Source organism: Oncorhynchus nerka, linkage group LG15 (assembly GCF_034236695.1).
Source record: "Oncorhynchus nerka isolate Pitt River linkage group LG15, Oner_Uvic_2.0, whole genome shotgun sequence".
Taxonomy (NCBI): Eukaryota; Metazoa; Chordata; class Actinopteri; order Salmoniformes; family Salmonidae; genus Oncorhynchus; species Oncorhynchus nerka.
The window spans coordinates 53,935,205-53,948,017 of record NC_088410.1 but is presented as its reverse complement, the minus strand read 5'-3'; the positions used below and the strand labels follow the sequence as shown (position 1 = coordinate 53,948,017).

General features: G+C 41.6%; 1 protein-coding gene across 1 annotated transcript in view; it reads left to right on the top strand.

Annotated features, from left to right (window-relative positions):
• The window catches only part of LOC115142713 (serine/threonine-protein kinase WNK2-like), a 71,538-nt gene extending 59,513 nt beyond the window's left edge, over nt 1-12,025 (top strand). Inside the window, 1 exon segment of the mRNA XM_065001682.1 lies at nt 8,499-12,025. Within this exon segment, the coding sequence (XP_064857754.1) occupies nt 8,499-8,837 (339 nt within the window). The 3' untranslated portion in view covers nt 8,838-12,025.
• The last annotated feature ends 788 nt before the right edge of the window (nt 12,026-12,813 follow it).

Sequence of the window (12,813 nt, the reverse complement as noted above, 5' to 3'; positions counted from 1 at the left end):
TCTGCGGGCCATTCCCATTGGTGGACTGGGACAGGAGCAGGCATGTGAAGGGTTTCCAAACATCCGCTACAGTTCTTCGCCATGTTTTCTATCTGTTGATCCAGACCTGGCCACCAGAAGTGGCTCCTTGCGAGCAGCTTCATTTTGACAATTCCAACATGACCTTCATGTAATTGCTGCAAAACTAGATGTTGGCATTTCTGGGGTATCATGACTCTCATTCCCCACATCAAACATCCTTGGTACGTTGTAATTTCGTTTCTCCGCTGGAAATACGGAGTCAGCTCCTTTCTGCCAGTAGCTGGCCATCCTGACATGGTGTAGGTGTACACTTGTGACAAGGTCACATCTTTCCTTGTCTCCTGTTTGATAACTGTGCTTGTGACTGGTAGTGCCTCGAGCTGAGCGGTATGGAACATGTCCACTGCATCCACCCTCCTTTGTCTTTCTCTTGTACACGGCAGTCTGGATAATCCATCTGCATTTGTGTGGAGGGGTGACGGCTTAAACTCAATGTCATACATATGACTGGCAAGGAACAGGGCATATCGCTGTAACCTGGCTGCTGTCATTGCCGGAATGCCTTTCTTTGGACTGAAAATGGAAAGCAACGGCTGGTGATCTGTAACCAGTGTGAAACGCTTGCCATATAGGTATGGGTGGAATTTCTTGACGCCCCACACTAGTGCCAGTGCTTCTTTGTCGATTTGTGAGTAGTTTTTCTCTGCATCATTCAATGTCCGTGACGCGAATGCAACTGGCCTCTCTGACCCATCTTTCAGTGTGTGTGAAAGAACGGCACCTAAGCCATAAGGGGACGCATCACAAGCCAACTTCACTAGCATTTCAGGGTCGTAATGCATCAGGACCTGTTCAGATGTTATGAGCCGTTTTGCCTCCAAAAATGCATTTTCACACTGCTCTGTCCACCGCCATGTACTATTCTTTTCCAGGAGCTGATTTAGAGGCTGGAGTACTGCTGAAAGGTTTGGGAGGAATCTTCTGTAGTAATTGATCAGTCCCGTGAAAGATCTCACTTCTGTGATATTTTGTGGTCGTGGTGCCTGTACCACTGCCTCGATTTTGTCCTGTGTTTTGTGCAATCCATTACAGTCAATCTCATGTACACAGAAGACAATATTGTCTTTGAAGAACTCACACTTCTTTAAGTTTGCCTGTAGACCATACTCTTTCAGTCTTTTCAGGACCGCTTCCAGGTTAGCCAGGTGCTCTTTGTCGGTGCGTCCTGTTATGATCATGTCATCCAGGATACACTGGGTTCCTGGGATTCCTTGCAAAATTGCAATGCCAAAAACCAGGCGGTTATACCTGTATAGACCTTTGTGTGTGTTTATTGTCAGGTACTGTTTGGAACTCTCTTCAACCGGTAGCTGCAGGTAAGCCTGTTTCAGATCGATTTTACTAAAGTGTTTCCCACCAGCTAGTGCAGCAAAGATGTCATCCAGGCGTGGTAGGGGGTATTGGTCCACATGCAACATTGAATTCACAGTTACCTTGAAGTCCCCACACATTCTAACAGACCCGTCTTTCTTCACAATAGGAACTATGGGTGTGGCCCATTCGCTTCTGTCCACTTTCGTCAGGATCCCTGTATCCTGCAAGCGATCGATTTCCGCTTCCACCTTTGGTCTCAGGGAGTATGGAACAGATCTGGCTTTGCAGAATTTGGGGGTTGCATCATCTCTTAGTACAAGTTTTGCTGTGAAGCCTTTTACTGTTCCCATCTGATCACTGAAAACTGTGTTGTATTTCTTCCGCAAGTGTTCCAGTGTTTGGTCTGTACCATTCTCTTTGGACTGAAACGTGTGGAGCATTTTCAAGTCACACCAGTTCAGCTTTATTTTTGAAAGCCATTCCCTGCCAAATAATGGGGGGCCAGTTCCAGGTACCACATACAGCTGTAACTGCTGTGTTTGCCCCCCATAATGCACTCTGACCTGCAACGCCCCCATTGGGCTCAATCTCTCTCCTGAGTATGTCTTCAGCAACACATTTGTGTTCTTCAGCTTGATAGCCTTAAAGTGCTCATTGTAGACGGTAGTAGAAATTATAGACACTGCAGATCCTGTGTCCAGCTCCATTTTGAGGGGTTTGCCTTCGATATCTGGTGTCACCCATATTATGCTACTGCTGGGAGAAGTCACTGTGTTTAACTCCATTGTACCAATTAATCGTTCATCTGAATCACTGCCACTGTTCTCTGCTAGTGCATTCACAGACCCTTTAATTTTCTCAGTTTTCCTGTTGCAACTGAATTTTGCTTTGCATGCTCTTTGAATGTGCCCCCTTCTACTGCATTTGTGACAAATTTCGTCTTTCAAACGGCAGTCCTCTGCTCTGTGACCATCTCTGTCACACCTGTTGCATTTTTCGGCCACACGGGGGCGCTGTCGACTGCGTGAAAACTTGTGCAGGGAGATTTGTGACAGGTCAGTACTTCTTTTACTTTGCAACTCAAATGCATCTTTAGTCGCGATTTCCATGGCCACAGCAATTTCAACAGCCTTTGCAAACGTGAGCTCTGATTCTGTGAGCAAATGTTTTTGAATGTGTTCATGTTTCAGTCCACAAACAAATCTATCCCTTAATGTGTCATTTAGGTTCTCTCCAAACTGGCAATGTTCAGACAGTTTCTTCAACACTGCTACATATGTGCTAACACCCTCCCCCTCATTCTGATGTCTCTTGTGGAAACGAAAACGTTCCGCGATGAGGAGTGGTTTAGGTGATGATTTTGCAATATCTCCACAATCTCTGTGAATGTTTTATTTGAGGGCTTCAGAGGGGCAGTCAGATCTCTTAGCAAACTGTATGTTTTTGGGCCAATTAAACTCAACAACGCTGGTACTCTTTTGTTATCAGCAATGTCGTTTGCAATTAAGTACTGTTCCAGTCGTTCAATGTAAGTTGCCCAGTATTCTTGCGTGTCATCAAACACATCTATTTTCCCGATGCTAGCCATTCTCTTTACCTCCGGCTCCACGGGTCTTTGATCTGCCGCCTCGTTCTCGTCAGCTCTCCCCTCGTCTTCACTGCTTGCTAGCTGTTGTGCTACAGGGTCAAAATCTTCCTCTCTTCCTACAAACTCCATCTGTATTCGTGATGCACACTGCAGGTAATCATCCTCGGCGCCATTGTAGTGTCTTAACACTTAGTACTTATTTAGGTAATAAGAAAGACTCGGAATACAAGCGATTGAACTGGAGCTTCACATTTACTCAAACGAGTTAGTACCAGAATAACATAGAACAACACTGTGCATGACCAAGGGTGCTCCATCCTTAAAGGGGACATCAGTAATTAACAGAACATAACACACACAAATAGGTGCAGGAGCACAATATAATAATTTGGGTGTTTTAGTGATAAGAATTAATAAGAGTTTATGAATTAAAGTTGTTTTGAGTCTTCAATACTCAGTTAAGCACAATGTACCCCCAAATATTTGAGTCATTAGGGGTGTGTTCATAAATTCACTCTGGAGTGCCAGAGTGTGCTCTGGGCATTCGTAAATTCAGAGTTTGGTCAGATTGTCCTTTAGTAAATAATGTGTTTCGTAGGGCCGGTCTTTGCTGTTCTGCTGCCATAGGCAAGCCAAAAAATATCGCCCCTCCCCCCACAGAACTAGTATAGTCCCAGTAAGCAAAATTATGTTGAAGATACGTTTAAAATATGTATTTTCCAGACGTTGAAGTTAGGTTCAATTTAGGTTCTGAATGAAAGGTGAAAATGTATTTTCCAGATGTTGAAATCATGCACATTTGTGGTTCTGAATGAAAATTGAAAATAAGTCATTTATAGATGTCTATGTTCGGGTCAAATCAAGGCTGGTCCAGACCAGACAAAATCTGAACCAAACATAGACGTCTGTGATTGGTTCAGATTTGGTCCGGACCAGAAACCAATGTCCGTGGATGTGGAAATCAAGGCCAGTCTGGATCTGCACCAAAAAAAGACCAAAAGTCCAAAAGCGTCTGCGTCAGTCCGTGCTTACTGAGGTGTAGCCTACAGTGTTGCTTGAAATGGAATTTTATGAGTGCCCATCTATGTGGTAAGCTTACCATTTGTAAAACACCAAAACTCTACTTCCGGACAGGACCAAAAAAAGATGTCCAAAAGACGTCAGCTCATGCTTACTGGGGTGTAGCCTAACATGCCATTGCATTGACTTAGTTAGTCTTGATTCCTGTGACTAATCAGTTTGGCTATTTAAGCTCTGAATATCATCTACCCAACTTGATCAGCAGTTATCGCAAGCCTATTTGCAATGTGTTTACACAGCGGGAAATGCAGAAGTATTTTATTTTGAAATATGATCAGCTTGTCAAAAAATGTATGGATACAAACTTGAAACCACTGATCATGACAATGCAACTCCTGGACAACAGTTGTGATTGTCCATTCCATATTGTCCATTTTACTTTGACTTGTCCTGTTTTTAGGACATGTTCTTTGTTGACATGACAGCATATTTTCTATTTGATTGAGCGCCATTCAGGTTAGGCTATTTGTTTGGAGAAACCTTCATGATGTAAAAAGTGTCCTTCTCATTACATTGTAATACATTTTATCTCCAGCCTGAAGGCTACAGAAAAGACCACATAGTCTTTCTACCATATCCTATATCTTCTACATGTTTTATGTTAGATTATTTTTGACCCAAACTTTGGTGGAGCGCTGCAGAGATTCTTCTCTCCAACAGCACCCTGGGAATGGACAAGTAAAATATTTTGCGCCCCTGCCTTTGACAAAGTGGGCACTGCTTATCAAAGGGTGTAGTCAGCGCTCACCTAAAGAGCCCATATTCAAATCAAATCAAATCAACATTTATTGGTCACACACATGTTTAGCAGATGTTATTGAGGGTGTTGTGAAATGCCACTGGTTTGGGAGAAATTGTCATTGTTTTTGGGCAGAATTATGTGAGGTTTTATGTGTTGTTGTTGGAGGTGTGCCTTGGTCACTTTAGCTCAGAAAATGCCGCCTTCCTCAATCTACCACTATGGGCGGCTACCTAATCCTGCCTAATGAGTGGGCCGGCCGTGGCGTTTCGCTCTCGCGTTCAGAGCGCACACTGGACACTCTGGCCCGAGGAGGAGTAGTGTTGATCTGAGTGTTCTGACCTCACAACATGAGTCAAGCACCCAAGCTAACTGGCTAAAGTTGGCTAGCTTGCTAGCTACTTCTAGACACAAATAAGAGAACACCTCACTCTGACCATTTTACTCACCCCAGCAGAGCTGGTTAGGCTGTTTTCATGTTACCTAGAGCGTTGGTGACTGTAACTGTGCTGCTGGCAACAACTAAAAAACAATTTTTTTGCTGTTTACTGACAGCGGTGTTGCTCGTCAACGGATGTTGCTCGTTCGTATATTCATCAGTTATTCTGCACTCTGGCACACTCAGAAGGGAGTGCTCTGAAATCGGAGTAGATAGTGTGAATTTACGAACACACTCAGTGAGACAAAAAAATGTGTTATCTGCCCCTTTAAAAACTTCTTATGGCGGCAATCCCGTTAACGGGATAATTTTCATCAACAACCGATGAATTGCATAGCGCTACATTCAAATAATATTACTAAAAATATTTATATTCATGAAATCACAAGTGAGATATAGCAAAACACAGTTTAGCCTTTTTCCACCTGTCATTTCAGATTTTGAAAATATGCTTTACAGCGAAAGCAATCCAAGCGTTTGTGTACATTTATCGATCGCTCGACGAAACATTATGAACACCTAGCATCAAGTAGCTTGGTCACGAAAATCAGAAAAGCAATCAAATTAATCGTTTACCTTTGATGATCTTGGGATGTTTTCACTCACGAGACTCCCAGTTACACAATAAATGTTCCTTTTGTTCCATAAAGATTATTTTTATATCCAAAATACCTCAGTTTGTTTGGCGTGTTATGTTCAGAAATCCACAGGAAAGAGCGGTCACGACAATGAAGACAAATTCCAAATAGCATCCGTAATGTCCACAGAAACATGCCAAACATTTTTTATAATCAATCCTCAGGTTGTTTTTAAAATATATAATCGATAATACATCAACCGCAACTGTCTTTTTCAGTAGGAGAGGGAAAGGCAATGGCTGCCCAAACTCTGTTGCGCATACAAAACGCTGCTGGCACCCGGCCACACAATGACGCAATGTTATCTTTCTCGATCATTTTTCAAAATAAAAGCCTGAAACTATGTCTGAAGACTGTTGACACCTTGAGGAAGCGATAGGAAAAGGAATCTGGTTGATATCCCTTTAAATGGAGCAAAGGCAGGCTATGGAACATGAAGTTTTCAAAATAGAAGTCACTTCCTGGTTTGAATTTCCTCTGGGTTTCGCCTGCATTATCAGTTCTGTTATACTCACAGACAATATTTTGACAGCTTTGGAAGCTTTAGAGTGTTTTCTATCCAATACTAACAACAATATGCATATATTAGCAACTGAGACTGAGGAGCAGGCCGTTTACTTTGGGCAACTTATTCATCCAAGCTACTCAATACTGCCCCCCAGCCATAAGAAGTTAAGGGGCGGGCTGTTACCGTAGTAACGGCCACACAATGTCTGTCAGAGATGAGAATCTCTGTCTATTCCCAGTCAGGGTTGCAGTTTTTGCGGGTTTGCAGTCAAATTGGGTTACATTGACAAAAACATGTATTGGTTGCGGGTGGCGCATTTTTGGGCTACTCCTATACTGAACCGCTGCCACCATGGCATTTGTCTTTAAAAATATATGTATTTCCTTATTGCTTAATCATAGCAGTCAAAACAAGTTAAATTGACATCCATTGATAGAAAATGATCTGGAGGGATTAATAAGGGCAATTTATATTTTCTCTCGATAATGTTATGGGAAAAGGGTTTATTGGATAAATGCTGCGGTAAAAACATGTTGGGATAGTTTTCAGGCCTTGTGGGCAAGTTTTCAGAGGTCATTGGGCTCTAAATTTTAGCTGGACCTGGCAACCCTGGTCCCATTTGGTATTATATAGAACATCCTAGCCCTGCCCGCCTGTGGGGAAAACATGTGGTTACCTAGGTTACCCCATTGACTCACAGCAGAAACTTGACTTTTTTCAAAGACAATTTTCTTGTTGTCTGCTTGTTTTAGCCATTTACAAAGATTGTCTAAAGATTAATTTTCAACATTGCCTGCTCCCGAGAAATCTTACTACTTACTACTATGTAATATTGAAGAGCTTCCCCCGAATTTGTTCTTAAATGACTTGCCTAGTTAAGTAAAGGTAAATAGAATTTCCCTTTTCATGAAGGTGCTAGCAGCCACGTCAGTGCTAGCTAGCTAACGACCGGAACATTATGTTCGCCAAGAGCAACTTCAAACAAACTGACTATACAGCTACAAGGAGTGAGTGGACTTACAAATGAACTATACTAAACCATTTATATGTCTTACCTGTGATGAAATGTTTTCAACACACATAGCTACTCTACCGGTCAAAAGTTTTAGAACACCTACTCATTCAAAGGTTTTTCTTTATTTGTACTATTTTCTACATTGTAGAATAAAAGTGAAGACATCAAAACTATGAAATAACACATATGGAATGATGTAGTACCAAATTATACATTATTTCCCCCTAACCCTATCATCCCTCCCCTAATTGGAGTAAACTAATGGACAACAGTACTTATGCTTCTACTTCCAGCTTATACATACTATACATTTTACGAAAGTATATTTTACAATAGTTATCATTTTGTTTGTTTTGAGTCCCATCCTTCAGCTACCCTCAACCCCTCCCTTCTATCTCTGAAGACCATCCAGTTTTGATTTCTAGCTGCCATATATTTTTGAACTGTGCTGTGATGTTTCACAACATTTCTGAAACGTTCTATTCTCATAGTTTCTACAGATTCTAAATTAAAGATAAACATTTTTGCGAAGAGTATTATTATATGATTATATCAATTGACTATGACTTTTCAAATCACCCAGTAGGGCTATTTGCAGAGTTAGCTCCAAGCAAATGTTGCAATTTTTCAGTCATTTGGACTATCTTATTGCTAGCAGCAGACAGTTGCAGAAAACTCAAACCAATATTGAAAAACAACATAGCGTGTTAACAAAATACTGTAACTAGCCATGAACATGATGACAAAGTCACACTTTAGTAGCCTTTCAGGTCAATTTGACTTTTCATTGAAAAAACTGTTGTCAAATGCTCTGTGTGACAACCTGCCAATATAGCTGGTGAAATAGGCATTCTAACCTGCCATTGCCAAAATTTCCCTGCATTTGACAGCTAGCTAGTGGGTGTTCATTTCCCACCCAGAATAGAAACAATGGACTAGTCCCAAAGTGCAAAACCTACCAGCTGGCACTCCAGACAGACTTAATCACAGGTTGAATTAATTTGAAAGAAAACAATACTATTTGAAGCCAGGTCTGGAATAGTTAAGATGAAAGCCTGTGGTGACTGAAAGCTCACCTATATATCTTTCTCCTCAGACACCTGCCAGGACAGCCCCTGGCTTTGAAGGCCCCCAACTCTCCCTGTCATGGCCGATGATTGACAGCCAGGCCCAGGGGTCAGTGATGAGGACCAGCTCCCCGGGACAAGCAGGGTTCCATCCTAGCTATATGGTGGCCCATCAAGCCCCAGGCCTGTTTGGGGGGCTGCCACCTTCGCCCCTCTCACCCTTCTGTGTAAGCCAGTGGCCTGAGCTGCTGTCCTCCTTGGGTTCAGGGGTGTTTGCTTTCCCTATCATGCCCCCAGCCTGGGGCACCCCCACTTCCGCCCCTGCTCCACCCTACGAGCCCCCCGACCCCAAAACCAGGACCCTCTAATCCTCTAACCCCTGTAGCATCATGTCTTCCAACTATGTTACCAAAAAATAAGTCATATGTAGTTAGAGCTGTGGTCTACTCTACGCACTGTATGTAAACTGTATATATTTAACCAGCATGTATGTATATAGTAAGCATTTGTATATATAGCCCATATATGTTGTTATCAATGTGTGTGACATTATCAACCTCAATTTACATACCTCATATGTATGTACATAAGGGACATATGTATATTTTATCACCTGTGTGAATGTGTTGTACTGTATTTAAGGTAATACATTCATTATATTTGCATAATCCATTCATTTGTTTGTGCATATAAGCTTTCTGTGTATTTAAAGGATCTATTCCTGTATCATTCATTGCTACTGTCTTTGTACATAAACTGTTTATGTTTGTGTGTTTATCACCCATATGTGTGTATGTGTACCCCTGTGTGTGTGTGTTTTTGTGAGACAGTGTGTGTCCAACATGTTATCCATATGTAAAGTAGGGCCTGCAGGGCTCTATCCTAACCCAGACGAGAGCCATTCCCCATCTTGCCGTCACTGTGAAGCCTCGTCTACCTGGTTACCAGCCTGGTCTCCCTGGTTACTAGGTCACCAGCTGTGTCACCCTGGTTAACAGCCTGGTCACACTGTTGGTTTCCCTGGTTACCAGCCGTGTCACCATGGTTACCAGGACCGCCTGCTTTATTACTCTGACATTTATGTTGTAATATACTTCCTTCATTTTCATTGAAACTCTTACAACGCTAGTGCTTGAAATAGTCCTAGGAAATGTGGAAGAACTTGAACTTAACCTTCAGGAGAAATATCCTGCAAGAGTGCCTTGAACAGTAGTTTCAGTTCATTCTGGAGACAAGCATGAGGCCATCTGAGATAAGTTAGGATAATGGGGTCATATTATGTGTGTGGTTTTGTCTTTAAAGGTACTAGGTATATTTGTGTGAATGTTATATTTAGGAAAAAAACAGGTTGGTTATATTCAGGTTGCCAATTTAGAATGTTGGGAGTATGACCATGGTATTGGTTGTTTTGTGAATATTATAGTAACAGATGGGACATTATCTAATGTACTACTGTAAGATTCACACAGCACTGAAGCTATGTGTTGGCCTCTTTGTCCAGAGGCTTCTACAAAGCAGTAGCTATATACGATTTTGCTCCACTGACCACGGCCTGCATGAACACACACTAAAGCTTGCACGGGATAAGTGCAAGAGTTAGGGGCATTCTCTGGGTGAGAGCTAGTGTTACTTGGCCGTCACAAAACAGTGGATATTTCGTACTGTACTGTACAGTATGAGTAGAACTGAAGGGTTTCTCAGTATGGACATTCCTACAGTATGCCTTATTGTGGGTTTGAATCATTCACCCGTGTGGTTTCAGTATTAAGTGGGTCATTCCACGAATAGTGCCTTTCATGGCCTTGTGACGTTGTGTGCGTGTGTACATTTTTATAAAACACGTCATTTAACCATTAGTTCACATACTTCTGCGCTCTTACCGAGCTAAGCACTCAATTTAACAGTCGGTTCACATAAGTCCAATAGTAGCGTGTTTTCATGAAAGTAAATTCCCATTTTGGCATGTCCCACATCATGTTTGACAATTTTAACCCGCTTCACCACAAACATTCCCAAAGTTTTCACCGTCGTTGTAAAGCCGTAGTTATTTTCTTGCTTTGACCAAGTACCAATGGGTCCCTCAGGTTTATTAAGGTCAGCCCTGTGACATGAACTGAACTCTCCTTTAAAAAGAAAAATGTAACATCTAATAGTCAAAGCATAGTGTAAAAGCAGGTGAGCTGGGGTCCCTCTTTTTGTCCATTTCCAGTGTTTTGTGGTGGAAAACTGAGCGATTCGATCATAACACGTCAACCTAGTTACCCCTAGACAGATAGGCGACACATTTTTTAACAAGTTCGCATGTTTGGTTAATCTTGCATTGAATTGCGCCTCTCTGTTCCATACCCCCTAATTTATGGCTTAAGTAAGATGAAATCGTCAATGCTGTTACTTTAATTGGCACTTTTACAGCCATTTTTTTTCTGAGATGGGAAAACATGTTTTCATGTAGTTTAACATGTACTCTTTATGACGGAAATAAATGTGTATTTGTATTATCACACTACCGACAAGGCACTCTATTCGTGGAATGACACAAGTATGGGTTTTGTTCATGCACAGTACCGTATGACATATATGAATGTTAGAGGCCGGTATGATATATAAGGATTTGTAATTTATCGCATGACCTAAACAAGTTGGCTCGTCTAAAGCCCATGTAGTAACCAACGGATAAAATGTGCATTTCATACGGTATCTGTGGAGGTTGTTGGTTAAAAAAAGTAATAATGTTCAATAAGGAGTTTGATCATTGACGTAAGATCAGTCATAATCTGTATCATAAGGATAATAAGTATACAGTTATACAGTGACTAATGTAGTGGTGTGTGTTGATGACAGAGAAGGGGCTATGTCTTCTAACTGCACAGTTATTCCACTTTAGTCTTCTGAGATGGTCAGAATCACAAGACCAGGCCAGTGTATATCAATCGATACTTCTTTCATTTTGTTGAGTTGTATGACGCAATCATTTAAATCCAGTATAACACACATCATCTTGTACAATAATATCTATCAACAAAGATCAGAAATCACATGACCCAAACAATCCCAGCAAAGGCTCCATACCCGGAATGTGAGATAAATAGTGTCTGTCACTACTACACCCATTCAGCCAATAGCTTCCTTTGCCAACCAGTTGGCAATTCTTGCAAATAAATCCTTTACTTGTTATGGTTTGAAGCGTTTCCTAACTGTACAGTCGTTCAGTCAGTTCAGTTTGAATTGAACTTTTGTAGACGAATAGTGCAGAATGTTCTGCTCTGAATCCAATCTCCATCCCATGCAAAGCGAGACTTGTTCTCTGTAAACAGCACCTGGCCTATGTAGCTATTGACAGGACTCATCATGCGCTCACTATACACAGCAAGGCTTTCTCTGAACTCTGATCTGTGACGCTTGCAGTAGAAGCTCTGCTCTCTGTACGATTGCTTTTGCCTAGCTTATACTCTCCCTGCACTTTCCTGACACACTGGTCAGTAGCGCTCATCTCGCTCACAAAGATTGTACATATTTGAAGACAGAAATAAATAATAAACTTGTTTTCGCTTGACAACATGTTTTCTCTGCGTCTGTTATATTCAGTAGCGGTGCGTGGGTAAAATCACTGGGTGAAGGTTCTGATTTCTGTGTGTGTGTGTGTGTGTGTGTGTGTGTGTGCGCGCCTTTGTGAAAGCAGAAAAACACGTTGACTCAACCTACTTGTAGAGAAACGCCAATGCCATCCTCCTCTCATGTTGACAAAATGGTATATCACTATGTTATACACTCTACAAATAAACGTTTCCTGGAATATCCTTTAGGGCAGTGGTTCCCAAACTTTTTATAGGCCCGTACCCCATCAATCATTCAACTTCCAGCTGCATACCCCCTCTAGCACCAGGGTCAGCACACTCTCAAATGTTGTTTTTTTTGCTATAGGCCTGCATTTATTAAACATAACAATGAGTGAGTGGGAAGTGACAAAGAGCTTTTATAGGACCAAGGCACAAATAATAATATAATTCACAATAATTTTGCTCTTTATTTAGCCATCTTACATATAAAACCTTGTTTGTTCAACAAAAATTGTGAATAACTCACCACAGGTTAATGAGAAGGGTATGCTTGAAAGGATGCACATAACTCTGCAGTCTGTCTTAAATCATTTTCCACCCAGTTTGTGCCCGTATTTCGTATTCATGCTAGTGAGGGCCGTGAATCCACTCTCACATAGGTACGTGGTTGCAAATGGCATCTGTGTCTTATCAGCTCGATTTGCTAAGTCAGGATACTCTGAGCGCAGCCCTATCCAGAAATCTGACAGTGGCTTCTGATTCAATTCAATTTTCATAGAATCGCTTG